The 25455-nt window shown below is 46.6% G+C and overlaps 3 protein-coding genes across 3 annotated transcripts in view; 2 read left to right on the top strand and 1 right to left on the bottom strand.

Annotated features, from left to right (window-relative positions):
* Window positions 1-25455, top strand: part of LOC146340798 (uncharacterized) — an 815287-nt gene that overhangs the window by 139129 nt on the left and 650703 nt on the right. The gene's annotated exons all lie outside the window — the stretch shown is intronic.
* On the top strand, window positions 4507-16971 carry MTHFD2 (methylenetetrahydrofolate dehydrogenase (NADP+ dependent) 2, methenyltetrahydrofolate cyclohydrolase). Its single transcript, XM_084804248.1, has 8 exons — window positions 4507-4667; window positions 6796-6980; window positions 12177-12299; window positions 12654-12806; window positions 12896-13003; window positions 13877-13969; window positions 14278-14403; window positions 16165-16971. Exons 1-8 carry the CDS (start codon window positions 4546-4548, stop codon window positions 16302-16304), a joined length of 1050 nt encoding a protein of 349 aa, XP_084660374.1. The 5' UTR covers window positions 4507-4545; the 3' UTR covers window positions 16305-16971.
* The window catches only part of SLC4A5 (solute carrier family 4 member 5), a 125382-nt gene continuing 122335 nt past the window's right edge, over window positions 22409-25455 (bottom strand). The window contains exon 25 of the mRNA XM_084807035.1: window positions 22409-22574. Coding sequence (XP_084663161.1) covers window positions 22409-22574 — 166 coding nt within the window. The remainder of the gene's footprint in view (window positions 22575-25455) is intronic.

The following is a 25455-nucleotide window of genomic DNA, read 5'->3' as shown; positions in this document are numbered from 1 at the left end:
TTCCAGGGCTGTCCCTTTCTTCACACTGGGAGGGCAGTGACTGGGTTCGCACAACATGACAACCCATCATGGGTAACAAATCCCAGTGGGTTGTCATGTCATCCGAACCCAGAGCGCTTTTTCCAGCTCCTCACGGAAGGGAAGGTCTGGGCTTCCCCCTCCCTCCCTTTTTGCAGCTCCTATTTGGAGCAGTTACTGTGAATGGGAGCCGCAAAATGTGTGTGTGTGTGTGTGTGTGTGTGTGTGTGTGTGTGTGTGTGAGCTAGATCTTCCCATTCTGGATGTGCTGGAGGCTCCGGGAAGTGCTGAGTGGAAGCAGGACACTGACAAGTGTCAGTTCAACACTTAAAACCCAGAGGATCACCTTAGTAAGTAGGCAATATTCCCTCCTCCCATTTTGGTGCACTTCTCCCAATCTTTCCAGCTTTTTCTGACCCGTCACTGTCAACAGTGCGCAGATTAGTCTATAAGCAACCTTGCCTTGTCAATGTCTTTGTACGTTTCCTACTGCACTGCCTTCCCTTTGACAGCTGAAGCATACAAGGGCATTGACAAGGCAAGGCTATACATATTGGACAGCTGTATGACCGATACAATAATAATAATATTACAGCCGAATTTGTACAAATTTCTGTGCCCCAAACAAAATAATAATTATGGCCCCATTTACACAAATTTCTGGGCCGAAAAAAAAGTGCCGGGGAATGGAAAGGTTGCATGGAGCGGGGAGGTGGACAGGATGGTCATTCAAGACAGTTCTGCCATGAAGGACATTGACTGTACGACCAAGGGGGAAGGAGAGGGAAAACAACCCACCTTGTGTAGCTTATTTGCAGGGTGGGTTGTCATGTCATGCAAACACGGCCACTGAGGCAAAGGGCAGCACCTCAATCCTTTCAAGAGAGGTTGGGGGCTTCACCTCCTCCTCTACATCAGCACCAAGCCTGGCCCTGAGGGACTTGGGGAGCTATCAGAATAAGCTTCCTTGCAAGAAATTCTCCCCTCACCTAAAAAAAAAGTGGGGGAGAGAAAATCAACCAACACTCCCTGAATGGGGGAGATGGAGATGTTAGCACCGTTAGCTGAGGCTGTGGGTTCTGAATGGGAAGTGAGCTGGATTCTGGATGAAGTGAAAAGCAGGCAAGGATCAGATGTGCATGGTGGCTGAAAGCAACTTCAGGAGGGCTTTAAACTGAATCCTACGGGGAAGGGAGATGTAAAGTTGGGGGTTACAATGAACAAACGCTCATGCACTGCAACGGAGAAAACAGCTCTAATAGCGCCCAATAATAGTATTCACAAACATGTAAGAAGAAAGCCAGACTATGAAGCACATCGACTTCGATGTCTATATACTAATGCCCAGAGTATGGGAAACAAACAGAACGAACTGGAACTCTTAATACAAGAGGGAAATTAGGACTTGATAGGTGTAACTGAGACTTGGTGGGATGACTCTCATGACTGGAATACAGCAATTGAAGGATATCACTTGTTCAAAAAGAACAGGAGGAACAGAAAGGGAGGTGGGGTTGCACTGTATGTGAAAAATACATATCTCTGCACAGAAATACAGGAGGATGAGCTTGGTAGCCCCATCGAGAGCATTTGGGTTAAATAAATGGAGCAAAGAATAAAAAGAACATGGTGGTCGAAGTCTACTACCAGCCACCCAATCAAGGAGAAGACGAGGATGAAACTTTTGAAAAGCAAATAGCCAATGTTTCAAGGAAGCATGATGTAGTAGTAATGGGGGACTTCAATTTCCCTGATATTCGTTGGGAGATAAATTCTGCAAAACGGGGCCCCTCCAGGAAATTCCTGACTTGTGTCGCGGATAACTTCCTCGTACAGAAAGTAGAGGAAGGAACTAGAGGATTGGCTATCCTTGACTTGATCCTAACCAACAGAGATGACTTAGTGGATAAAGTAGCAGTTACAGGAACTCTGGGGGAAAGCAACCATGTTATACTTGAGTTGTTCATTCTAAAGGAAGCAAAAGCCGAGTGTAGCCAAATGCGTACCCTGGATTTTAGGGAAGCCAATTTTAATGAACTCAGAACAATGATAAGTAAGGTCCCATGGCAAGCGACTCTAACAAGAAAAGGAGTCCAAGATGGGTGGGAGCTTTTAAAAAAGGAAATTCTCAAGGCACAACTACAAACAATTCCAAAAAGAAAAAAGGCGGAAAGCAACAGAAGACGGCAATGTGGCTTTACAAAAACCTTAAGAGATGGCCTGAAAACATAAAAGGACACATATAGGAAGGAAGGAAGGAAGGAAGGAAGGAAGGAAGGAAGGATAAGCAACAAAGGAAGAGTACAGGCAGGTAGCACAGAATTGCAGGGATGGCGTCAGGAAGGCTAAAGCTGAGAACGAGCTGAGATTAGCGAGGGATGCTAAAAGCAACAAAAAAGCTTTCTTCAGCTACATGCATAGTAAAAGACAGAGGAAAGAAATGGTGGTTCAGCTATTAAATAAGGATGGCAAAATGATAACAGATGGCAAAGAAAAGGCAGAAGTACTCAATTCCTACTTTGGCTCAGTCTTCTCCCAAAAGAGGGTCTATGAACCCCCTGGCAAATGTGAAGTACAGGCTGAAGGGGCAGGATTGCAGCTTGGGATCAATAGGCATATGGTAAAGGAACACCTAATGACTCTGAATGAGTTCAAATCTCAGGGGCCAGATGAACTGCTCCTTAGAGTAATAAAGAAACTGGCAGAAGAACTCTCAGAACCGCTGTCTCTTATCTTTGAGCAATCATGGAGGACGGGTGAAGGGCCAGATGACTGGAGGAGGGCTAATGTTGTCCCTATCTTCAAAAAGGGTAAAAAGGGGAAACCTGGGAACTACAGACCCATCAGTCTGACATCGATCCCTGGGAAAATTCTGGAGCAGATGATAAAGCAATCCGTCTGTAAGCACCTTGAAAACAATGCAGTGATTACTCAAAGCCAACATGGATTTGTCAAGAACAAATCGTGCCACACGAATCTGATCTCATTTTTTGATCAAGTCACCTCCCTTGTGGACTGCGGGAATGCTGTGAACGTAATAGACCTCGACTTCAGGAAAGCTTTCAACAAAATGCCCCATGTTAGCCTGATGGTCAAACTAGCTCAAAGTGGGCTAGATGAAACAACGATCCGGTGGATCCACAGTTGGCTACAGAATAGGACCCAAAGAGTGCTTATCAATGGGACCTTCTCAAACTGGGGAGTGGTAACGAGCGGGGTACCAGAGGACTCAGTCCTGGGCCCAGTGCTCGTCAACATTTGTATTAATGACTTGGAGGAGGAGTAGCAGGGAAGGCTGATCAATTCTGCAGATGACACAAAATTGGGTGGGATAGCTAATACCCTGGAAAACAGAAACAAAATTCAAAGTGATCTGTATAGGCTGGAACGTTGGGCAGAATATAATACAATGAAATTTAATAGGGGTAAATGCCAAGTTCTGCACCTAGGAAAAAGAAACCAAATGCACAGTGACAAGATGGGGGATATGTGGCTCAACAACACTACAAGCGAGAAAGATCTTGGAATTGTTGTTGATCACAAGCTGAATATGAGCCAACAATGGGATGTGGCTGCAAAAAAGGCAAATGCTCTTTCGGGCTGCATTAATAGAAGCATGGCTTCCAAATCCCAGGAAGTACTAGTTCCCCTCCACTCAGCACTGGTTAGGCCTAAGCTGGAGTACTGTGTCCAGTTCTGGGCACCACACTTTAAGAAGGATGCAGACAAACTGGAGAGCGTTCAGAGGAGGGCAACAAAGATGATCAGGGGACTGGAAACAAAGCCCTCTGAGGAGAGACTGAAAGAACTGGGCATGTTTAGCCTTGAGAAGAGAAGACTGAGGGGAGACATGATAGCGCTCTTCAAGTCCTTGCAAGGTTGTCCCAGAGAAGAAGGCCAGGATCTCTTCTTGATCATCCCAGAGTGCAGGACACGGAATAATGGGCTCAAGTGACAGGAAGCCAGATTCCGGCTGAACATAAGGAGAAACTTCCTGACTGTGAGAGCAAGACGACCATGGAACCCATTCCCCAGGGAGGCGGTGGGTTCTCCCGCCCTGGAGGCATCCATACGAGGCAGGACAGCCACCTGCCGGGGATGCTCTGACCTGGACTCCTGCACTGAGCAGGGGTTGGACTCGAGGGCCTCGTGGGCCCCTTGCGGCCCCCCGTTCTCTGCCTCGGGCCCCTCCGCGGGTTCCCCCCTCCGGTCTGCGGCTAGCCCCCGAGGCAAAGCGCCGCCTACGTCAAAACCCGCGGCCCAATCAGCGCCCCCTCCTTGCCTGCTGTACCAATCAAGGCGCCGGGGGGCCGTTTACTTCCCGCTCCCCTCTGCGCGCGCGCGCGCCCGTCTTCCCGCCCGCCTATCGCAAGCGGCCTAGCGCCGTGCTGGCGTCATTCCCGGCGCGTGCTCTCTAGCCAATAGCGCCGCGCCCGGCGTGAGGGGCCCGGCGAAGGCTTTATAAGGCGCGTTCAGCCGCTGCCTGGCCACTCCTCCGCTAGCGCCGCGCCGCTTGCGCTCGTCGCCATGGCAACCTCCGGCGCGCCGCTCTCGCTGCTCCGCGCCGTCGGCCGGGCCGCCCGCGGCTGCTGCGGCTGCCGCCTCCCGCTCCCGCGGGACGCCCGGCGGCTCCATCTTACCGCTCCCAGGTATGGCGAAGGGCGCGAGGGGACTGGGCGCGTCCGGCGCTCGGGTGGCGGCGCCTCCGTCGCCGGGCGCAGCCGGCCTGGCAGCGGCGGCGCCGCGAGCGGGGCCCCCGGGCCGGCGCGCGGCGGCAGCTCGCCCCTCGGAGCCCCGCCGGCGTCCCCTGCTGCGGCGGCGGCTCTCCCCCCGCGGCCTGGGGCGCGCGGAAGCGGCGGCGGCTTCGGCTCGCCCTTGGGCTCCCAACCGGGGAGGGGCGGCCTGCCTGCCGGCCTCTGGGGGCGGTGGACAAAGCCGCCCGGACGGGCCCGCGGAGGCCCGCCCGCGCCGTGCCCTCTCCGCGGGTGCCGAAGTGCCTCGGTGGCGGCTCGGCTCGGCTCCCCCCAGCGGCGGCTCGGAGGGCAGCAGGCTGATGAAATCTGCCGCGCCGCTTGCGTGGGGCGGCGCAAGACCCGCCCGGGGCGGCTCTCGAGCCGGGCAGGAAGCGGCTCGCCCCGGCCCGAGGAACTGCGGAGAACGAATGGCTTTAAGCATTCTGGCTGGGGATGATGGGTGTTGTGCTCCAACGCAGGCTGGGGAGAGCTGGTTTAAGAGGTCATAAGCGAGTAGAAACGGACCAGCCAAGACTCCTGTGGCACCTTAAACACGAACAGTTATTTCGTGGACTGCAGCCTACTTCATCATAGCAGTGTATGCCAGAAAAAAATTGGTAGCCTTGAAGGTGCCGCAAGACTCTTCGTTGTTTGTGCAGTAGTAGACGAACACACTTCCCTTCTGGAAGAAGAATTTGGGTGTCCGAGACTTTCAAGATCGTTAGTTAAGAATAAAGCAGCAGTATTGACAGGAACCTTCTGATGTTGCGTAGCTTTGCCTCCCACAGGCCAAGCAGAGGGCCCTCCCGTATATTTTTTTTGCCCTGGTGGTCTTATCTCTTGTGGAAACCTGGTATGGTAGATAACGTTCTGCAATTTTGAAACGTAGTTGCAATTCTCCCCTTCCAGGAAATGCCTTGAAAACCTTGGTCATACTGTGCAGAAAATGGCAAAAGCAGTTTCCCAGGCCTTTTGGAGATGTTGGAAAGGACTTGCTAGGTGTTAGCAGCAGCAGCAGTTTTTTTGATGGTACCAGTTCAGTTGCATGTCATTTTACTGGTGTGTGTTTCACTGAGTGATGCTTTCTTAAACTTCTTGGTCTGGTGAGCTCACAAAAGAAGCATGTGAAACATAATCTATTAGCCCACAAGAGTTGCGCTCATAGAGCTGCTTCACGTGCAACATGTTTCTGCCACAGGCAGGCACTGCCTCCTCTGTAATGTTTAAAGGGCATTGCTGCATCTGAAAACAGTAATCTGGACTTTGGAAACATGATTGCCTAGGGCTCTGGGTTGCATGTTTCTAGACCCATGAATACGCTTCACACGTTGGCCCAAACCCCAGCCTGGTTGAGCCACAGTAGAAACATATGGCTTACTTCTGGAGCTGTTTGAATTCTGCACAAAAAATCCTCCAGATTTTGCAAGAAGTTAACGCTAATTTAAATGTATATATATTTCAAAGGAAAGAATACAGTGTTTATTTTGTACAAAGAAAGCCCAAATGCATTTGTAGGTGTAAATACTTTGGTCGTGTTTATGCTGTGTGAAATCTCACTGATGTGGTGGCTGCATTCTGAGCACAAGAGAAAGTCTGGTATGTCTCTTCATTTTCTTGTCCTTTGTTTAGAGAGTGCCTGGCATGTGGCCTTGTCAAGCAGTTACATAATGCTACATAGCAGTCAATTATCTTGGTGACTAAACTGTTTTAGCATCCTTGAGATTCTTGTTCTGACTATTTGGCTACTGAGCAAAGAACATGCTTTGAACTGCTCTGTCAAGTCCACACCTTTTGATGGGACTTTGCTTCCTATGAGAGCTATGGAACTTACCCACGTGGCTTAATCCCTGGGCAGGCTGGCCTGGCAATATGACTGAAGAGTCACTGATGCTTGGGAAGACTGAACAATATGTGAAGTGCTTCAATGTGTCATCACTTGAATTTGGGAGCGGGGCAGGAAGCTTTAAACAAGAGAGCTTCGGCTATTGGGCGGTATAGAAATGAAATAAATAAATAAATAAATAAAATAAAACCTTATTTGCAGGAATGAAGCTGTTGTCATTTCTGGGAGAAAGCTGGCACGGCAGATTAGACAAGAAGCCCGTCATGAAGTGGAGCAGTGGGTCGCCACTGGTAACAAAAGGCCCCACCTCAGTGTGGTTCTAGTTGGTGAAAATCCTGCAAGTCACTCCTATGTACTGAACAAAACCAAAGCAGCTGCTGATGTAGGTAAGTTCTTACACTGCTTTATCTGGTGAAGTTTTGGTGGTATTGCTGCAAGAAAAAGGGGCTCAGGTGAGCATCTGGTACCTGGGTGTCTAAAGGAGCTGTGGCTTGGTCTGCCTTTTATCTCCTGACCAACTCCAGGAAAGTGGTGCTGAAGCCTGTTCGGGCTGCTGCTTCCTCATCTGCTCTTTGCTTTGCACATTGTGATGATGCCTTGTTGTTTAGTCGTTCAGTCGTGTCTGACTTCGTGACCCCATGGACCATAGCACGCCAGGCCTTCCTGTCCTCCGCTCTCTCCCGGAGCATGCTCAAGTCCATATTCATTGCATCAGTGATGCTATCTAGCCATCTCATCCTCTGCCGTCCCCTTCTCCTTTTGCCTTCAATCTTTCCCAGCATCAGGGTCTTTTCCAGGGAGTTTTCTCTTTGCGTTAGGTGGCCAAAATATTTGAGCTTCAGCTTCAGTATCTGTCCTTCCAATGAGCAGTCAGGGTTGATTTCCTTTAGGATTGACTGATTTGACCTCCTTCAGTCCAGCACTACAGTTCATAGAATCATAGAATAGTAGGGTTGGAAGGGGCCTACAAGACCATCGAGTCCAACCCCCTGCTCAGTGCAGGAATCCAAGTCAGAGCATCCCTGACAAATGGCTGTCCAGCCTCGTCTTGAAGGCCTCCAGTGTGGGAGAGCCCACCACCTCCCCAGGTAATTGGTTCCATTGTCGTATTGCTCTTACAGTCAGGAAGTTTTTCCTGATGTTCAGCCGGAATCTGGCTTCCTATAATTTGAGCCCATTATTCCGTGTCCTGCACTCTGGGATGATCGAGAAGAGATCCTGGCCTTCTTCTCTGTGGCAACCTTTCAAGGACTTGAAGAGTGCTATCCTATCTCCCCTCAGTCTTCTCTTCTCAAGGCTAAACATGCCCAGTTCTTTCAGTCTCTCTTCATAGGGCTTTGTTTCCAGTCCCCTGATCATCTTTGTTGCCCTCCTCTGAACCCTCTCCAGTTTGTCTGCATCCTTCTTAAAGTGTGGTGCCCAGAACTGGACACAGTACTCCAGATGAGGCAATGTTCGAAAGCATTGATTCTTTGGCACTCAGCCTTCCTTATAGTCCAGCTCTCACAGCCATACGTCGCTACTGGGAAAACCATAGCTTTGATTCCACGGACCTTTGTCGGCAAGGTGATGTCTCTGCTTCTTACTATTCTGTCTAGGTTTGCCATAGCTTTCCTCCCAAGGAACAAGCGTCTTTTAATTTCATGGCTACAGTCACCGTCTGCGGTGATCTTGGAGCCCAAGAAAGTAGAATCTGTCACTGCTTCCATTTCTTCCCCTTCTATATGCCAGGAAGTGATGGGGCCAGATGCCATGATCTTCGTTTTTTTAATGTTGAGTTTCAAACCAGCTTTTGCACTCTCCACTTTCACCCTCAACAAGAGGCTCTTTAGATCCTCTTCGTTTTCTGCCATTAGGGTGGTATCGTCTCTGCCTCTGAGGTTGTTGATAATTCTCCCAGCAATCTTAATTCCAACCTGTGATTCATCCAACCCGGCGTTTCTCATGAGGTACTCTGCATATAAATTAAATAAGCAGGTCAACAATATACAGCCTTGTCATACTCCTTTCTCAATTTTGAACCACTCGGTTGTTCCATGTCTGGTTCTTACCGTTGCTTCTTGACCCTCGTACAGGTTTCTCAGGAGACAGGTAAGGTGGTCTGGTACTCCCATCTCTTTAAGAATTTGCCACAGTTTGTTGTGATCCACACAATCAAAGGCTTTAGCGTAGTCAATGAAGCAGAAATAGACGTTTTTCTGGAATTCTCTTGCTTTCTCCATGATGCAGCGAATGTTGGCGATTTGATCTCTAGTTCCTCTGCCTCTTCGAAACCCAGCTTGTACTTCCGGTAGTTCTCGGTTCGCATACTGCTGAAGCCTAGCTTGTAGGATTTTGAGCATCACCTTGCTGGCATGTGAAATGAGCGCAATTGTGCGGTAGTTTGAACACTCTTTGGCGTTGCTCTTCTTTGGAATTGGAATGTAAACTGACCTTTTCCAGTCTTGTGGCCACTGTTGAGTGTTCCAAATTTGTTGGCATATTGAGTGCAGCACTTTAACAGCATCATCTTTTAGGATCTTAAATAGGTCAGCTGGAATACTGTCATCTCCGCTAGCTTTGTTGTTAGTAATGCTTCCTAAGGCCCACTTGACTTCTCTCTCTAAGATGTCCGGCTCAAGTTCAGTGACCGCACTATCATGGCTGTCAGGGACATTCAGATCTTTCCTGTATAGTTCTTCTGTGTATTCTTTCCACCTCTTCTTAATCTCATCTGCTTCTGTTAGGTCCCTGCCTTCTTTGTCCTTTATCATGCCCGTATTTGCACAAAACGTTCCCTTGATATCTCCCATTTTCTTGAAGAGATCTCTAGTCTTTCCCATTCTGTTGTTTTCCTCGATTTCTTTGCATTGTTCATTTAAGAAGGCCTTCTTGCTTCTCCTTGCTATTCTCTGGAACTCTGCATTCAGTTGGATATATCTTCCCCTTTCTCCCTTGCTTTTCGCTTCCCTTCTTTCCTCAGCTACCTGTAAAGCCTCATCAGACAGCCACTTGGCTTTCTTCTTGCATTTCTTTTTCTTTGGGATGGATTTTGTTGCTGCCTCCTGAACCATGTTATGGACCTCCGTCCACAGTTCCTCAGGCACTCTGTCTATCAGGTCTAATCCCTGAAATCTATTCCTCACCTCCACTGTATATTCATAAGGGATATGATTTAGGTCATACCTGAATGGTTTAGTGGTTTTCCCTACGTTCTTCAATTTAAGCCGAAATTTTGCAACAAGAAGCTCATGATCTGAGCCACAGTCAGCTCCAGGTCTTGTTTTGACTGACTGTATGGAGCTTCTCCATCTTTGGCTGCAAAGGACATAATCAATCTGATTTCGATATTGACCATCTGGTGACGTCCATGTGTAGAGTCGCCTCTTGTGGTGCTGGAAAAGAGTGTTTGCTATGATCAGCTTGTTCTCTTGGCAAAACTCTATTAGCCTTTGTCCTGCTTCATTTTGTACACCAAGGCCATGCTTGCCTGCTATCCCGGTGATTTCTTGACTTCCTACTTTAGCATTCCAATCCCCTATGATGAAGAGGGCATCTTTTTTTGGTGTTAGTTCTAGAAGGTGTTGTAGGTCTTCATAGAACCGATCAACCTCAGCTTCTTCGGCCTCAGTGGTTGGGGCATAGACTTGAATTACTGTGATGGTTTGCCTGGGATTTGTACTGAGATCATTCTATCATTTTTGAGATTGTACCCCAGTACTGCTTTCTCCACCCTTTTATTGACTATGAGTGCTACTCCATTTCTTCTAAGGGATTCTTGCCCACAGTAGTAGATATAATGGTCACCTGAATTAAATTCGCCCATGCTTGTCCATTTTAGTTCGCTGATTCCCCAGGTGTCGATTTTCAATCTTGCCATCTCATGTTTGACCACCTCCAGCTTACCTTGATTAATTGATCTGACATTCCAGGTTCCTAAACAATATTGTTCTTTACAGCATCGGACTTTCTTTTCACCACCAGACACATCCACAACTGAGTGTCCTTTTGGCTTTGGCCCAGCCGCTTCACTCTTTCTGCTGCTACTTTGAAATACCCTCTGCTCTTCCCCAGTAGTATATTGGACACCTTCTGACCTGAGGGGCTCATCTTCCTGCCTCATCTCTTTTAGCCTTGTGATACGTTCCATGGGGTTTTCTTGGCAAGAATACTGGAGTGGGTTGCCATTTCCTTCTCCAGTGGACCACATTTTGTCAGAACTCTCCACCATGATCTGTCTGTCTTGGGTGGCCCTGCACGGCATAGCTTATGGCTTCACTGAGTTACGCAAGCCCCTTTGCCACGACAAGGCAGTGATCCTTGAAGGGGGATGATGCCTTAATCCTAGGAAAAAGAGAGGAGCTGAGCGCCCTTCAGCCACATGACAGGCTGCACTAGGGCTTTGCCCAAGGTGACTGAGCAACGGCTGTAGCCTGTTCCCCCAGCCTGCCTGCCTGCCTGTTTAGGTTTCTCACTAACCGGCTGGTGGCTGCTGTTTTATACATTGTCGTTTTCACAGTAATGCTTGTAGTAGTATAGTGCTTTTTATGACCATTCCATACATTTCACTTTTACTTCAGTAATTATTGCACAGCCTGTGAGATGGGAGGCTGAAGCAAGACCTGACATCCTAAGCTGAAAAATGCAACAAATTTTGCCTCTCCAGTAAATCCTGCTACGACAGTAGCGGCAGAGGGGTGAAGTTTCACAGTGAAATCTCGGGTTGCTGGACTGCTACCAAAACCTGTTGGGCTGCCAAAAGATGCCACTTCTGACCTAGGCAACAGTTTTTCAGTGTTCTCTTTGCCAGCAATCAGGAACATCAGAGTTGAAAATCTAAAGCTAGAAGGACCCTAGGGGGCAGCATGCTTAGCAGGCGCATGAGGCTTTCCTGTCAGTGATCAGACTGCAGTTGCTGAATCTTCACTACCTCCATCAGCTCTTTCTGCAGCTTGACTTGTGGACAGTGGGCCTCATGTATTCTAAAGTACATGCACAAAAATCTTGCTCTGTTCAGCAACTCCAGCATTCATGGGTTCATTTAGCCAATGCTAACAAGTCCCTTGCATAGCTTGCAGACTCTAGGATGGAAAGTGCTAATTAGAAATACAATAGATAGGTCCTGTGTCTAGATATTCAGAAAGATATTCTGACTTCACTGACTGGAGAGTATCAGAATAAAGAGTACCAAACCCAAAAGATGGGTGGGGAAAATTCAGTTTGGTATACAAAATCCCACAATGATCACCTGAAAAACCAATATGGGATACTGGCCATTACATCTATTTTTATAGCTTCCATCTAAGCCTGACTAGTCTTCCAAGAAAAGTTTCAAGACTTTTCTTCTAATCTGCTTTTTAAGTTTAATTATCTAAAAATAATTTGCAACTCGAAATGATTACCATCTCAAGTCTGTGTGTGCTGCTGTTGTTTCTTCTCCCTCTTTTCTCAAGAATGCATTATCCTTTTAATTGCAAGTGATTTGGGGCAGGGGCCTGTATTAGCTCTCTTTCTTGGAGCGTATACAGGAGCCGTTCCTGGTAGCTTGTGCTGCCAACTTCAATCTCTTTTTGAGCCTCTTCTTTAATGTTTGTTTCTTGTAGGAATCAGCAGTGAAACAATCCTGAAGCCAGCCTCTGTCACTGAAGAGGAGTTGCTTGACCTAATCATCAAACTAAATCATGATGCCAGTGTCGATGGCCTGCTAGTGCAGCTGCCTTTGCCTGGTAAGCGTGTAACTTTAGGAGGAGCTTTTCACAAGGTATCCCTAGGACCTATGAGCCTTTGAGATGTGTGACTTGAGTTATAGGGTTGGAAAAGAGGAGGCAGGCATGTGCTTCTCTATTTTTGTAGGCCATCTCTAGCCTTTCTGGGTATTTCACAGCACACAATAATCCACCAGCTGATTAATCCATATCCACATGTCCAGGCGTCTTGTTTGTATAGCAGATATCCAACAGCCAGGGTCATCTAGTGGAATTCTTTGAGATTAACCTCTCTTGACATCCACATATGCCAATATCTTATTTCCCCTTCCACTGTCATGGAATCCATAGCACTAAATCTCCTTTCCCCCCCAGAGCATATTGATGAGCGAAAGGTCTGCAATGCTGTGAACCCTGAAAAAGATGTGGATGGCTTCCATGTTGTGAATGTGGGTCGGATGTGCCTGGACCAGTATTCCATGCTGCCAGCAACTCCTTGGGGTGTGTGGGAGATCATCAAGAGAACTGGTAGGAGTTGCATGCAAATACTGCGGATTTCTAAGGTCGTTTGAAAGAGTACAGAGCCTCACTTGGTAGGTGTGTGTGCTGTGTTGCAGGAATCCCAACCCTGGGCAAGAATGTTGTTGTGGCTGGTCGATCGAAGAATGTTGGGATGCCCATTGCAATGCTTCTGCATACCGATGGCAGGCACGAACGTCCTGGAGGTAAGATCAGACTTTATCTCCAGACTCATCTAGCTGGCCAATGTCTGACATGCCTAACTGTCATAAGTTGCACTAAGGGTAGGAACTTGAGAAAGCCAAGATACGTGTTCCCTGATTTGATAGTATGACACGTGCTGCAGAAAGCGCTGAGGATAAATCGCACATGTGTGCCTTGTCCCGTGATTCTGCTCCTGAGGATTGGGTGATTGTGTTCTTCAGTATCTACAAACCTAAGTCCACCTCGATACTCTGATTTGCTCTCAGAGTGCATGCTTGGCCTTGAAAAAACTGATGGGTACTTTTGGAAATGGCATGTGACCCACTTCTGTCCTTCAGGCAGCAAAAGCAGTTAACTCAGTCATTAAACTGTTGGTTATCTCTTCTTGGCGATAATATGGAGAGTAATGAAAACCAAACTGTTCCACTAGGGAAGTGAAAACCTGTGGTGACAAGGGGAGGTGGAAAATTTGCAGACTGAATGCTGCTTCATTTAGCATCAGTTCAGGTGCCTCCCCTTGTAACTGAGCCATAAACCATAAGTCCACCTCCCTACTTGGTGTTGTGTTGATGACCTTTCCCATGGACACTACTTTAGGTTAGGGATGTGCAGACTTGGGTCTAGGTTGTTTTTTTCTAGAACCCACAAGATTACCTAGTGCACAAAAGATATGCTGGAATTAAAGAATTCTGAGCTCAGGAATTTTTTTGAACAGAGCTCACAGTCCTTTCATACACACATCCACTTCACGTTATTAAGCAGTTGTGCATCAGGAATCCTCGTCAATCTGCTGCAAATCACCCAGAGATCTAGCGGTAGATTCAGACCTTGCGTCTCCCCAGAGTATAATTCTCACAGTTAACTGTTCTTTTCAGGGGATGCAACAGTAACAATATCTCACCGGTACACTCCAAAAGAAAAGCTCAAGCAGCACACAATTCTTGCTGACATTGTGGTTGCAGCTGCAGGTAAGATCCTGAATGGCTCGTTCAAGAAAAGGAGGCTGAAAGTAGAAGTGCTGGAAGGACATACCTGCCATTCCGCAAGTGGTGATACTAAGAATTACTCTGGCAGGGGTTCTGGTGGGATTCTGATGCCAGAGCCTCTGCCTGTGGACTTCCACATGCTGCTTCAAGCAGCTGCCCCACAGGCTTGCAGGGATAGTCTTGCAGTGGGTAAGGTTTCAAACCTAGGAACTGGAAATGGCCTTGAGTTTTGTAGCTGCAACCGGTGAATTTCAGTCCCTCATATTGACTCCTGTCTCATTAAATTGCAGGTATTCCTAACTTGATTACAGCCGATATGATCAAAGAGGGAGCTGCAGTTATTGATGTTGGCATAAACAGAGTTCAAGACCCTGTTACTGCAAAACCAAAACTTGTCGGAGATGTGGATTTTGAAGGTATGGGAGGAGATTGGTGTTTGCACGGTCTGAAGAATCAGACTCCCCATGCCCTACATAGATTGCAGTTTTCTTGAGTTAGGCAAATATGGTACCTCAGCCGTACTTGGGAAGGTTGTAGCTTTGAACAAGCTGCATAGCTTTTTCCAGAGGGCAGTAAAAGAGCTTGATGCAGAATATATCTAGTCACTTAATATGTTGCCAAAAAAGGATTGTAATTCTTCCTTGTAACTTCATCCTGCGACTTCTGTGTTGGATGAAGCAGCTGGTGGGCTATGGATTTTGATTTCAGGGTACCGTTGTCAGTACAGAGTGGAGTCCTGGATATGACCTTGTTTCAGTAATTTATGGCAAGAGTTCAAATTATTAAAAGCTATAGCACAAAGGTCTGCTGCATACAGCTTGCTATTGAGTTACCTAAACCCCAGCTCAACCAGCTTTAACTAGGTTGCATATTGCATGAGTGAGCAGCACTTAGGTTTGGCCATTGTGATGGGAAGCCTAGGGATGGGCACCTGCCCAGAATCCCTGTTGTAGGTCACTATGTCAGAGCTACCAGAGAAAGCATAAACTGCTCAGTAATTTGGCTTCCGGCTCTTTTGCTGATGCCCTACAGATGGACTACTTCCCCCCCCCCCCGAACTGTAGCACAGGGGTGCACAACCCTTCTGATGTCTCAAGGGGCCCACTGGATGTCTGCTGGGGTGGCAGGAGGCTGCTTGCATGTGCATGCACATTCACATACCACTCACGCCCAGGTCCCTACACCACTCAAATTCAACTCCTGCCCAAGAGCATTTCAGAGGACCAGCACCTGCTTTGATCAGATAAAACCAACGCTCTTCCCAGAAACCTGTTCTCAAACCACCCAGGAATCCTGGCTCCTAGCCCATCTCCCTTTAATCCATTCTTTTGCTGAAAGATCCTGACACCATACACTCTGCGACCGGAACTTTTTCAGAAAAAAGGGGGAAAGAATAGCTCTATGATTCCTGCGATAGAAGCCCCCTTTCTAGGATGCTCTAGGGACAAAGCTTGTGTGGCAGGAAACAGAACCTGTTAGAGGGTTTGCCTTTTCTTGTCTTGGGGACTGCCATAGGGCTTGGCTTGCACCCTTGCCAAAACTGGTGGCACTGCAGTGCTCCATTGCAGCAGTTTGAGTTCTGGAATTCGTAGAGGTTAATTAGGATTTTGAACATCTACAGGATGATAATGCAGATGGTGGGTCTGGAATGTCTGTATCAAGGGCTTTACCAATGAGTTTTCATTTAAAAAAAATTCTAGCTTTTGTAGTTTTGGTAAATAGCTCGGAAACATGCATATTACCACCATAGTCCAGAAAAAAAATGTAGGTTGGATTTCCAGTGATCAGGAGAGTGGGAATTGTGCCCTGGACAGCTTTATAACCTTTCCTGGCAGTTATTTTGCACTCCTGCCCATCTAGCTCTGTGAAATTTCATTTTGTCATTTTCTTAATTCTGTAATATTACCACAGCTGCTCCCACAAAAGTCCCAGACTTTTCTGGAAACCAGAAATGTGGAGGCTAAGCAAATTCTGAGAAACATTAAATATGTGCAACTGTAACTTATGACTTAGACTTGGAACTGTGACTTCCTTTGGGCAGGTCTTCCTCACTGTTTCATTCTAGAAGTCACCTAGCCTTGTATGCTGCAGGCAGCCCATTCTCAGCAAGCACTAGGCATTTTGATTCCTTTGACCCTTTTCTCTCAGTGTTACAATTTCTCCTTTCCTTTTTTTAGGAGTAAAGCGGAAAGCCAGCTACATCACTCCAGTTCCTGGCGGGGTTGGCCCCATGACAGTTGCTATGCTCATGAAAAACACCATCATTGCTGCAAAGAAGATGTTGAGGCCCCAGGAGCTCGAAGCACTGAGTATTTAATGTTGGACTTGTAGTGGCAACCAGCAACATTCCAAATCGCCTCCCAGACACAGGCCAAAAGCTATGCAATATTTATTTATTGGATGGAAAGTTCATCGAAGAGTCAGGCTGGAATATTTATTTAAAGTAGTTGTGTTCCAAGGCAGAGTATCTAATGCAGCACGTTATGCATGTTTCCTACCATTTAAGCTGCTCTATTGAAGTGCAGGAGCCCAGCATGTGAGTAGAACAGAGGATGGATACTAACTTGAAAACCCAGCAGGGAGGTGTAACGAAGGGCCAAGAATGTGTGTGCGTAGTACAAAACGTTTTAGTGCGTATTTGATGCGATGTCAACTAACCAACCTCAGCTGAACCCAAGAGATACTATGTTGTCTGCTAGGATTATACTGCAGCTATTCTGGAGTCAGATGTTACTATTTTCTACGAAGCCTTATTTATAGGACATTTTAATAGCTCTTCTAACAAAGTAGTTTATAGCTTGTTTCAGTACTTAAATCCTGTGCAGTTCTAAAGTATGGAATGGTCTTAAAGCTGGACAATACTTAGACATAACGTTACAAACCTTGGGTGAGGTTCTCCATGCCTATTGAAGCTTGCTTGGTTTTTATGTTGGCAGTTAGTGAATACTGCAGGATGTATTGGAATAAAAACAATTCATATGTCACTTGTAAGCCTTTGAGTTCTCTCATGTCCTCTGACAAAGCAGATTTTCAAGCAGGTGATATAAGGCAACTTCCTATGTTTTAGTGGTAGGTAACATGCTGCCGAGGTGCAGATGTTACAGTTTCACCTACTCTTGTTTGTTTTAGTAGAAGAATGGGAAAACACATTTTGTTTTGGTGGGGAACCCCCCCCCCCTTTAAACTGCAAAACGACTTACAAGTTTGAAGACCAAAGCACAAAAGGGTGAACTGCAAGTATGAAACCTGAAGCCTTCAGCTTGCAGTCTGGTAGGGTTCCATGTTTATTTTGACAGACAGTCCCAGTAGAAGACTACATCAAAGAATGCTATGCTATTAACAGTACTGGGGTAATACCAAGTTGGGTAAATTGGAGTCTCTTGTACCTTCAGCAAAATGCTGGAAGGTGAATGAGCACGCCACAAGCAGAAGAGTTTCATCCATTTATTAGAATATACATTGTTACTATAGTAGCAAACCAGTAGCACTCTAGGGCTGCAAATTTCGTGCTGTGGAAATCAGTAGTGTGAATTTTTGCAATTATCTATATATAAAAATGGCATTGAGAATGGTAGTGCCAAGTAGCACGATACTAGGATTTGTAGATTGCACAAGTACAGGTATGTGAAAGGCCTGACTTCTACAAACACCCTTTTGAGTTGCGCTTCCTACTCATACAATATTGTAAAAACAGTTACGAAACATTATAACCATAGCAGGCCTGGGCTACTGCTGCAGATGGTAGTGGTACAAAACGAGTGAGGAAAATATACAAAGGCCATGTTCAAATGGTTATTACAACAAAAAGTGGCTGTTGCCCAGGCATAACACTCACTGGTGGATTTAATTTCTTTGCATTCAACAGCTAATCAGTACTTGACCCAAATAAAATCATGACCAATAGCAGAAAAAGTTTTTCTTTTGTTTAACTTCATTTGAATATTTACAAAGTTAAGAGGGACCAGTATCTGTTTCACACTAAAACTTAAACCAGGTGCAATATTTAGCAGGCCTGAAGCCTCTGTAGATAACAGCCCTGCTTAGAAGTAAAATATGTTTTGCTAGAGCATTTTAACAAGACTCAAGTGTTCTTTAACACTGCAGACAAGAAAGAAACTGCAAATGAAGTTAACGTATTGTGAAACTATATTTTCTTTTGAAGGAAAAATGCTTTATGCGCGTAATCCTACGGCATCCGCCCTCGACACATGAGCCCCCAAATGCAGAGGCTTACGAGGGTCCAATGCAGAGGAGGAGGAGGAGGAGCAGCGGAAGCAATCTTTGTCTCTCCATCTTCCTGCTCTGCATTTTTGCTAGACTGGAGTTTTGCCTGCTTAGTGAAAGGGTTTTGGAGGAGGAGGGCAGGAGGCTGGAGAGGCCCCAGGGTAACTGGTATCCTGCTTCTCCAGTCTCCCCGCCCCCTCTGAGGTTGTGTTCCCACCCCCAGAGAGGCAGCCAGCACGGTTATTTTGTGCTGGCTGGGAGGGCGTTTGGAGCTCTGAGGTCAGAGTCAGGAATCCAGAATATCCTATGCCCCCCTAAGCCAATAAGGCCAATAGTATTTTGTTCGCATGGGTTGGCTTCTTCCGTTTCTACCCTACCTAAGTCCAATTTGTCCAGCATTCTCTTTCCAACAGCAGTCAGTTGGGTGCCATAGGGAAGCTGATAGTGTCCATCCATTGCTGTTTGCAAGTCTCCAGTGCTGATGATGCCAGAGCTAAACTGATTCTTAAGGGGGGCGGAGGGGGAGCCTCCACTGTTAGCTGTGATAGCTCCTGATTCACTTCTTCATATAGAGATCCAAGCAAATGGATGCTCTAGAGGTGTATGACATACACCTAAGCAACAATCCTATCAGTGCAAGTCATACCCTAAAGCAACAATCCTGTCACCCATGGTGAGCTTCTACAGTTTAGGGAACAATCAAAGCAATTTTGAAAGGGTAGGGGGTATGATCCTAATAACCACAGTATTTTCTAGGTAGTGGGAAACCTGAGACTTTTAGGGCCAAAGTAAACTAGGATCAGGTCATCCAAAAGCAGCAGAGTGAGTTAGGGGTTTAACATGACTTAAGCAAAATGGGCTAGTATTTGTTTAAATGCTACCTTTCATATTGGGTTTCAGCGTATCGTACGAGGCCAGTTCAGACTGAGTCAGTTATGTGCAATGACTAGAAACAGATTAGTGATGGGTCATAGCTGGGTAGGTCTACCTCATCTTAGGAAGCCTCTGCCTCAGTCACTCTGCCTGTTACCTTCATCACAATTTCCTCCTCGACTCCAGAGAATGGATGTGGAGGCCCAGCTAGTTTTTCTGGCTCTTCATTGTTGGCCATCTGTGACCAGGTTGGCACCTGCTATGCCTACTAGCAGTGCCTGTTGAGGAACTAAGCAAATGTACTATCTTCCATACTACAGTAGCAAGAGAGCTTTTATATATAGGAAGTGGTTACTGTGTCTGTGCTGCCTTCAGCTGCTTCTCCAATTTTGTGAACTTGAATGGAGAACGTGAAGAACTGAGGAGGGTGAGAAAAGACTGGCTCAGGTGGCAGGTGGGTCTACAAGCATGTTGGTGGAGAAGGGTACCTAAAAGCACAGAGAAGATCTAAAATGTATCCTGCTGCACAACCCAGCAGAAGAAAAATATCACTGGGTTCTTCACCAATTATTTTGTTTTCACCTTCCATGCACCTCTTATTTTAATGTAAGCTGAGTTTCATACGGGACTTTCCAAAAATATGGATGAAGCAACTTAATCTAAAAACAGAAAGCTAGATCTCAGTCAATCCTCCAGCAGAACTTTACAGAGATCTTGAAACCCGTCTAGTGAAATCACCCATCTAGCGGAAATGCAGGGCAGCCCAAGAACAGAGGCCCTGCACTGGGTACTCGGCAGCCTCCGACCTCAGAGGCCCCTGACTCTCTCCATAAGATTGCGCCCCAAGAATCACTTTCCCCACAAATGAGCTGCGCAGTCACCAAGCACAAAATAAACTGGACATATGAAGGGCCTGAATGAAGACATTTCTGTCCAGAAACTGCCAGGGCATGATGAAGTTTCCTCCTTGCAAGCTCTGTGGATTTCCTGGCTTCCTCTTCAGAGTGGCTGGAGATTAGTGATGAATTACTGTTCTATTCAGGCAGGGCTTTAAGTACTGGTTTGCTTGTATTTTATTCTGCAGTAAAAATGCACGATTTGACTCTAAATGTAAGAAAATGATGATGCAAAGAAACCAGTAAATAAAGTCCCCCCTCTACACTGGAACAGAAGCTGATTAAGGGGGCAGTTCATCACTGTTCAGATCCTTTGAACAGGAAGCAATAAAACTGGCAGACCTTGCAAGGAGATAACTTTTATAAAGTACCATAAATTACATCTGAAAAATCTTGGGACAAGACAAACACTGAAATGCAACCATTTGGTGATTCTGGGGCAGCGGGGTACTCGTGCAGACAACCAAGGGTTCTGAACTATTCTTATAGTACTTGTCAAATATAATTTTCATTTAAGCCAGGCCAAAGCATCCAGAACTACAAGCCTGTGATTATTAAGCCATTTGCCTATTTTTTGTGGACGTCAAGCACAGTAATGAGAGAGAAGGGTTAAGGTAAAATTTTTCTGCTAAATGATTAAGTGAAATTTAAACCACCTGATTCAAAACTGAATACTTTAACTTAGGGATGTGCAAGAAAACATGTCTTGTTTATTTACTGATTTACCCAATTTGCACCTCATGGACCTGAACGCAATTTGTGGTTGGAAATCCATATTTTTCTGAGCTTGCAATGCAGTCTGCAAAACAAAAAAATGTAGTCAACAATATGTGCACATTTGAAAAATACGCAAAGAAAAATAAGTGCATTTCCAAAATGTGCACAACCATGTTTTAGTGAATGGGTGCTTTTGTTCAAAAATGCATGTTTAAAACTGCACAAAAATGCATACAATAATGCATACATCACAAAATATGCATATGAATTTCCATATGGATTTTTTTTAAGTTGCAAGTTCACGCAGAAATAGGACCGAATGAGCTTGACTTCCAAAAACTGACAATTTTGGTGAGACCAGGATGGAGAGATCCATCCAGCCCTACTTTATAGAAGCCAACCTTTAAAGACCCAACAGAGGGAGATGAAGGCGATCCCTGTTGAGGCCTACATAATATAGCAAGGGATTATATTCGTCAAATAAAAACATTAAGACATCTTGTACTGCCAACCTTTTAGGGAACAATAGATGATTGAAGTAATGACAATGATCTTTGGGCATTACTGTAACTGGGGCATGGTGAATTCACTAGGTCTGAATGTACAAGCAACATTCTAGACTAAGTGGGTCCAAAAGCAAATAGGGCCCCAGCACCTTTACTAATGGCATACAGGGAATTTTGGCAGATGCAGCTTGGCATGCAGGGATGATACGTTGACCCCCTCCTGCCCAATGCAATACCTTGCAGTTCTAAAGGATCACTTTTCAGTGTCCACACAACACAACTAGCATGGATTCTGAGTAAAGAAAGATGACAATGGCAGCAAAAGGTGGAAGAACTGAGTATGTTTAGCTTAGAGAAGAATTGAGGAATGTAATCAGTCTTCAAATATAAAGAAGGAGACTGGCCCTTCTCTGGGATCCAAGTTGGGGGACATTGCATAGCCAGTATTTCTCATGAAGAAATCCGGGGCAATCGCTCCTATTTTCCTCAACTGGCATCCTTCCCGTCAGAAGACTAAATCTGCTTTGTTGTAGCTGGATCCTGTTGCTGCTCGGCTTTAGTCAAGAAGTGCTTGCAGCAATTCAGTGTAGGGATACCTGTTGCCACTGGAAGATGGCAATAGGAGTTTTCTCGCATCTTCTGGCTTTGTAATTCTATGCATGACGGGCAGCTTTTCTACAGAATGGGAATGGTTTAAATTCCTAGCTATTGACTGAAGGAAAAAGACACTGAGAGAGATCCCACTGAAATCCACAGGAATTCTGCACACACACAAAAGCCACAAGGTCCAGCTTCGAAAGAACTGGCACAGAGTGCGGGAACCATTTCGCCAGTCACACCTGAAGAAGCCCAGGTCCACAGAGGAGGCGGTTCTTGCAGCCGAAGGGCTAAAGCTGCCTGCAGTCTGATGTTCCTTTGTTCCCACAGATTTTGAAGCCCTGAAGTACTATTTCCATGTTGTTTGGGTAGCTCTTAGGCTGGAGATTTAGGGTTTAATTATTGCTCCTGATGAAACAGGATGGAATTTCACAAATCTAGTTTTCACATGCTAAATTCTCTACTAGAGGAAGAGGGCTCAGTCTGTCACATTGGTCTGTCACATTGGGGAAAAAAGCCCAGTTATGAGATATATGTATATGTATATGTATATGTATGTATGTATGTATGTATGAGCAAACATAATAGCGAAGGAAGCACCACTGGGACTACAGTGTGGTCTCGCTGCCCATGTCCCGAGGGTGCTTTTCTGTGTCGGTATCATCATCATCCGACTCCATCTCGATCTTCACCTGGGGCACAACACAGTTGTGGTTTCGAGAGTAATTAAATGCAGGAGAAGATGGACAGGAAATCTTCAAGTGAAGGGTAATACTGGAAGAAAAGCAGGTCAGAGGGGGTTAGAAGTTCATATGAGACCCAGGCGCTTTCAGCCAAGGAAGTCAGATCACTATATGAAGTGCTGCCCCTTCTCTCGCTTCCTGGGCCTTGTGGGACCTCCAGCTTGCCAGGTCATAATGCTGCAGTGACTGGGAAAGTGCACCTGGCCAAACCCCCACAACTCTTAGAAGGCCCAAGGCCTCTCCCAGCCCAGTCTAGAGGCAGCGAGCCAATGCCCCGCTGGCTCCCAAGCCTCCCTTGCCATTTCCTCTCCTTCCCTGCCTGTGAGGTTTTGCCCAGCCCTGCTGTCCCCTTGCCCCTGCTCTCAAGCATTTCCTTGGGTGCTGCTCACTCTTCTGCGCTGCATTTAGTGATGCTGTGACTTGGCTGGTCCACACCTCCCAGCTCCAGCATAGAGCCCGTTCTGGCCGTGATGGCAGCGGCGTAGCGGGGGTCTTCCGTGCCTCATGTCCTGTCTCCTTTGCCCTTTTCCTCATGTCTCCTCCTCTCCTTCCCTCAGGTTCCTGTTACTCAGTTCATTGCACCTTTCCTTCAGCCAACTTGTCTATGGGCTTCTTGTCCATGAGATGCCCCTCCCTTGTTCCCTCCTAAGACGGCTTTCCAGTTCTCAGCCTACCTAGTAGAGCTACTTGTGTCCTTTCCATTTCCTTGCTGAAATTGTCCTGAAAATGTCCTTCATTTTTGGAAATGCTCACAAAGAATAATGTGTGCCATCAAACTATGTCAGCCAGTCTGTGCCACACACTAGTGTGCCACATCAGTTAGGCAGGGGTCCCCAGCCTTTTGGGACAAGGCACGTTTAGGATTTTCCGAATGTGCCATGGGTTCTCTCTCAAAATGACTGCCATAGTGGTGGGGAGGGCTTGCCCATTCACAAAATGGCTGCCATGGTGGGTATGGCCAGTCACAAAACACTCATTTCCCAGAAGGCTAAACGGCAAAGTCACTTGCCCAAGAACCTAAGCACAAGGCAGAGACGGGCTCTGAGCTCCAAAACACAAAGCTGCACTTCTGAACCCACAGCTTTCTGCTCCAACACCCATTTCTCAGAAGGCAAACTGATGAGGCTCAGAGAGAAGTAGGATGACTGAGAAACTACGTTCAAGGCAGAGGTGGGTCCTGAGCCCCCAAAGCCAGACCATGCATTTGCCGCCACAAAACACATAAAAATAACCTTTTCACCAAAGGCAAACTGATGATGCTCCAAGCAATACACACATGCAGGCAAAACAGAGGCTAACCCAACCACACCACAAACCTAACCCCACCCCCCACCCCCAAACAGGCAAAACTGGCAAAACCTGGAGACCCCAGGGTCAGAGTGTGGGACTAGCCAGGAAGCTGGCTGGAGGTCTTGGTCCAGTCACTTGGTCCTGCCCATCTTTTTATGTTTTTAAAGTGCTGCACAAAACATTTTGTCATTTAAACATTCATTTGTGGCTTTAAAAAACCCAGTTTCCAGAAATTGTCAAAACTGCTCCAGCAAGGTATGTTTGCGACATCACAGCCACCAGCCAGTCACTGCTGTGTGCAGTCAGCTTCTGCTGCAAACTGAACCATTTTCCAGGACAAAAAGTTGTTTGCAGACTGCACAGTGAGTGTGCTTCTATGGCAGCTCAGTTGCTCAAACACTGCATGTTTATATGCATCCTCAGTGAAAGCATGTAAAAGAGTGAAAATTAAATTGTGTTTTAAAATCAATACAAATATTAAAAGGTTTGCAACATTCTTATAAATCCAAGAGAATAGCTTGGTCCCATTGTACAACCCTGACGAAATATTCCTTGTCTTCAAATATTCCACTGATGTCAAATGTAGAAGAACATTCAAATAAGCAAAACTGCCTTGGGTTCATAGATTCATTCTGACTCATGGCCTTTTGAATCTAAAGCACACCTTTCAAGTGCTGAGCGCCCTTGGAATATCCAATACCAATTAAATATCCAATATCAATTAAAGCTCCATCAAGACTGCATTACAGTAATCTAGCTTTAAGGATACAAAGCCATGTATACAGTCTATATTTGCTTCTGGCAAAACAGGGTTTAGTCTTGTTACCAAATGGAATTAACTAAAACTGTCCTTGACCACTGCTACAGCCTGCACTTCAATCCAGGACACTGTGAACCTACACGCCCCCCCCCAAAGCTGGCCTCCATCCACTATGAGATTCCAGTCACCAAAATCTCAACCCCTAAATCTCAAAGCCTGCCAACCACTGTAACATCTGTCTTGTCTAACTCATCCTCCACCATGGCCGGACTCTGACTATGCACTGAGACGGGAAGACAGAAATGTCTGAGGCTCCTCTGTGAAGGGCCCTGGGAGATAATAAGCAGACAACCACTAAAGCCCGCTGGGATTCCCTGGACTCAAGTTGCCCCGCCTTGTAGTGTCACCAACACTTCATGATGACCAGAGCTGCCAGTCCACAAAAAGGCCCGAGCAGAGTCAGAAGACCACACATTTTGCCTCTCGTCTTGGTGAAGATGATGGGAATCACAGAAGTGCATTCCCAGTGCCATACTGGGGCCCGGGACCAAGGACAGGCCTGGTTGGGCCCCTGCTGAGAGCGCACCCCCCCACAGGGGCCCCCTGCCAGAGCCCTCTGGACCCGCTCCCTCTCTTCCCCACTGCAACCTGCTTCTTCCTCTGCCTCTCACTCCAGCCCACAATGGTGGTGGAGAGGAGGGGCAGCAAATGCCGCAGCCTGTTGACTCCCTGGCTCTCTGCCTGGCAAGCGAGCGAGCAGGAGCCATGAGGAGAAGGAAGACGACAAGGAGCAATGGCAGCTAGTGACAATGGCGGTGGGAAGGCAGACTCACAGAGGGAGGCAGAGCTCGTGGAGGGTCCC

Source organism: Heloderma suspectum, chromosome 6 (genome assembly GCF_057233095.1).
Source record: "Heloderma suspectum isolate Gila_16-S chromosome 6, 16-S_ref, whole genome shotgun sequence".
Classification (NCBI taxonomy): domain Eukaryota; kingdom Metazoa; phylum Chordata; class Lepidosauria; order Squamata; family Helodermatidae; genus Heloderma; species Heloderma suspectum.
The sequence above is the reverse complement of the archived record's forward strand: the minus strand, read 5'-3'. Positions and strand labels throughout refer to the sequence as shown.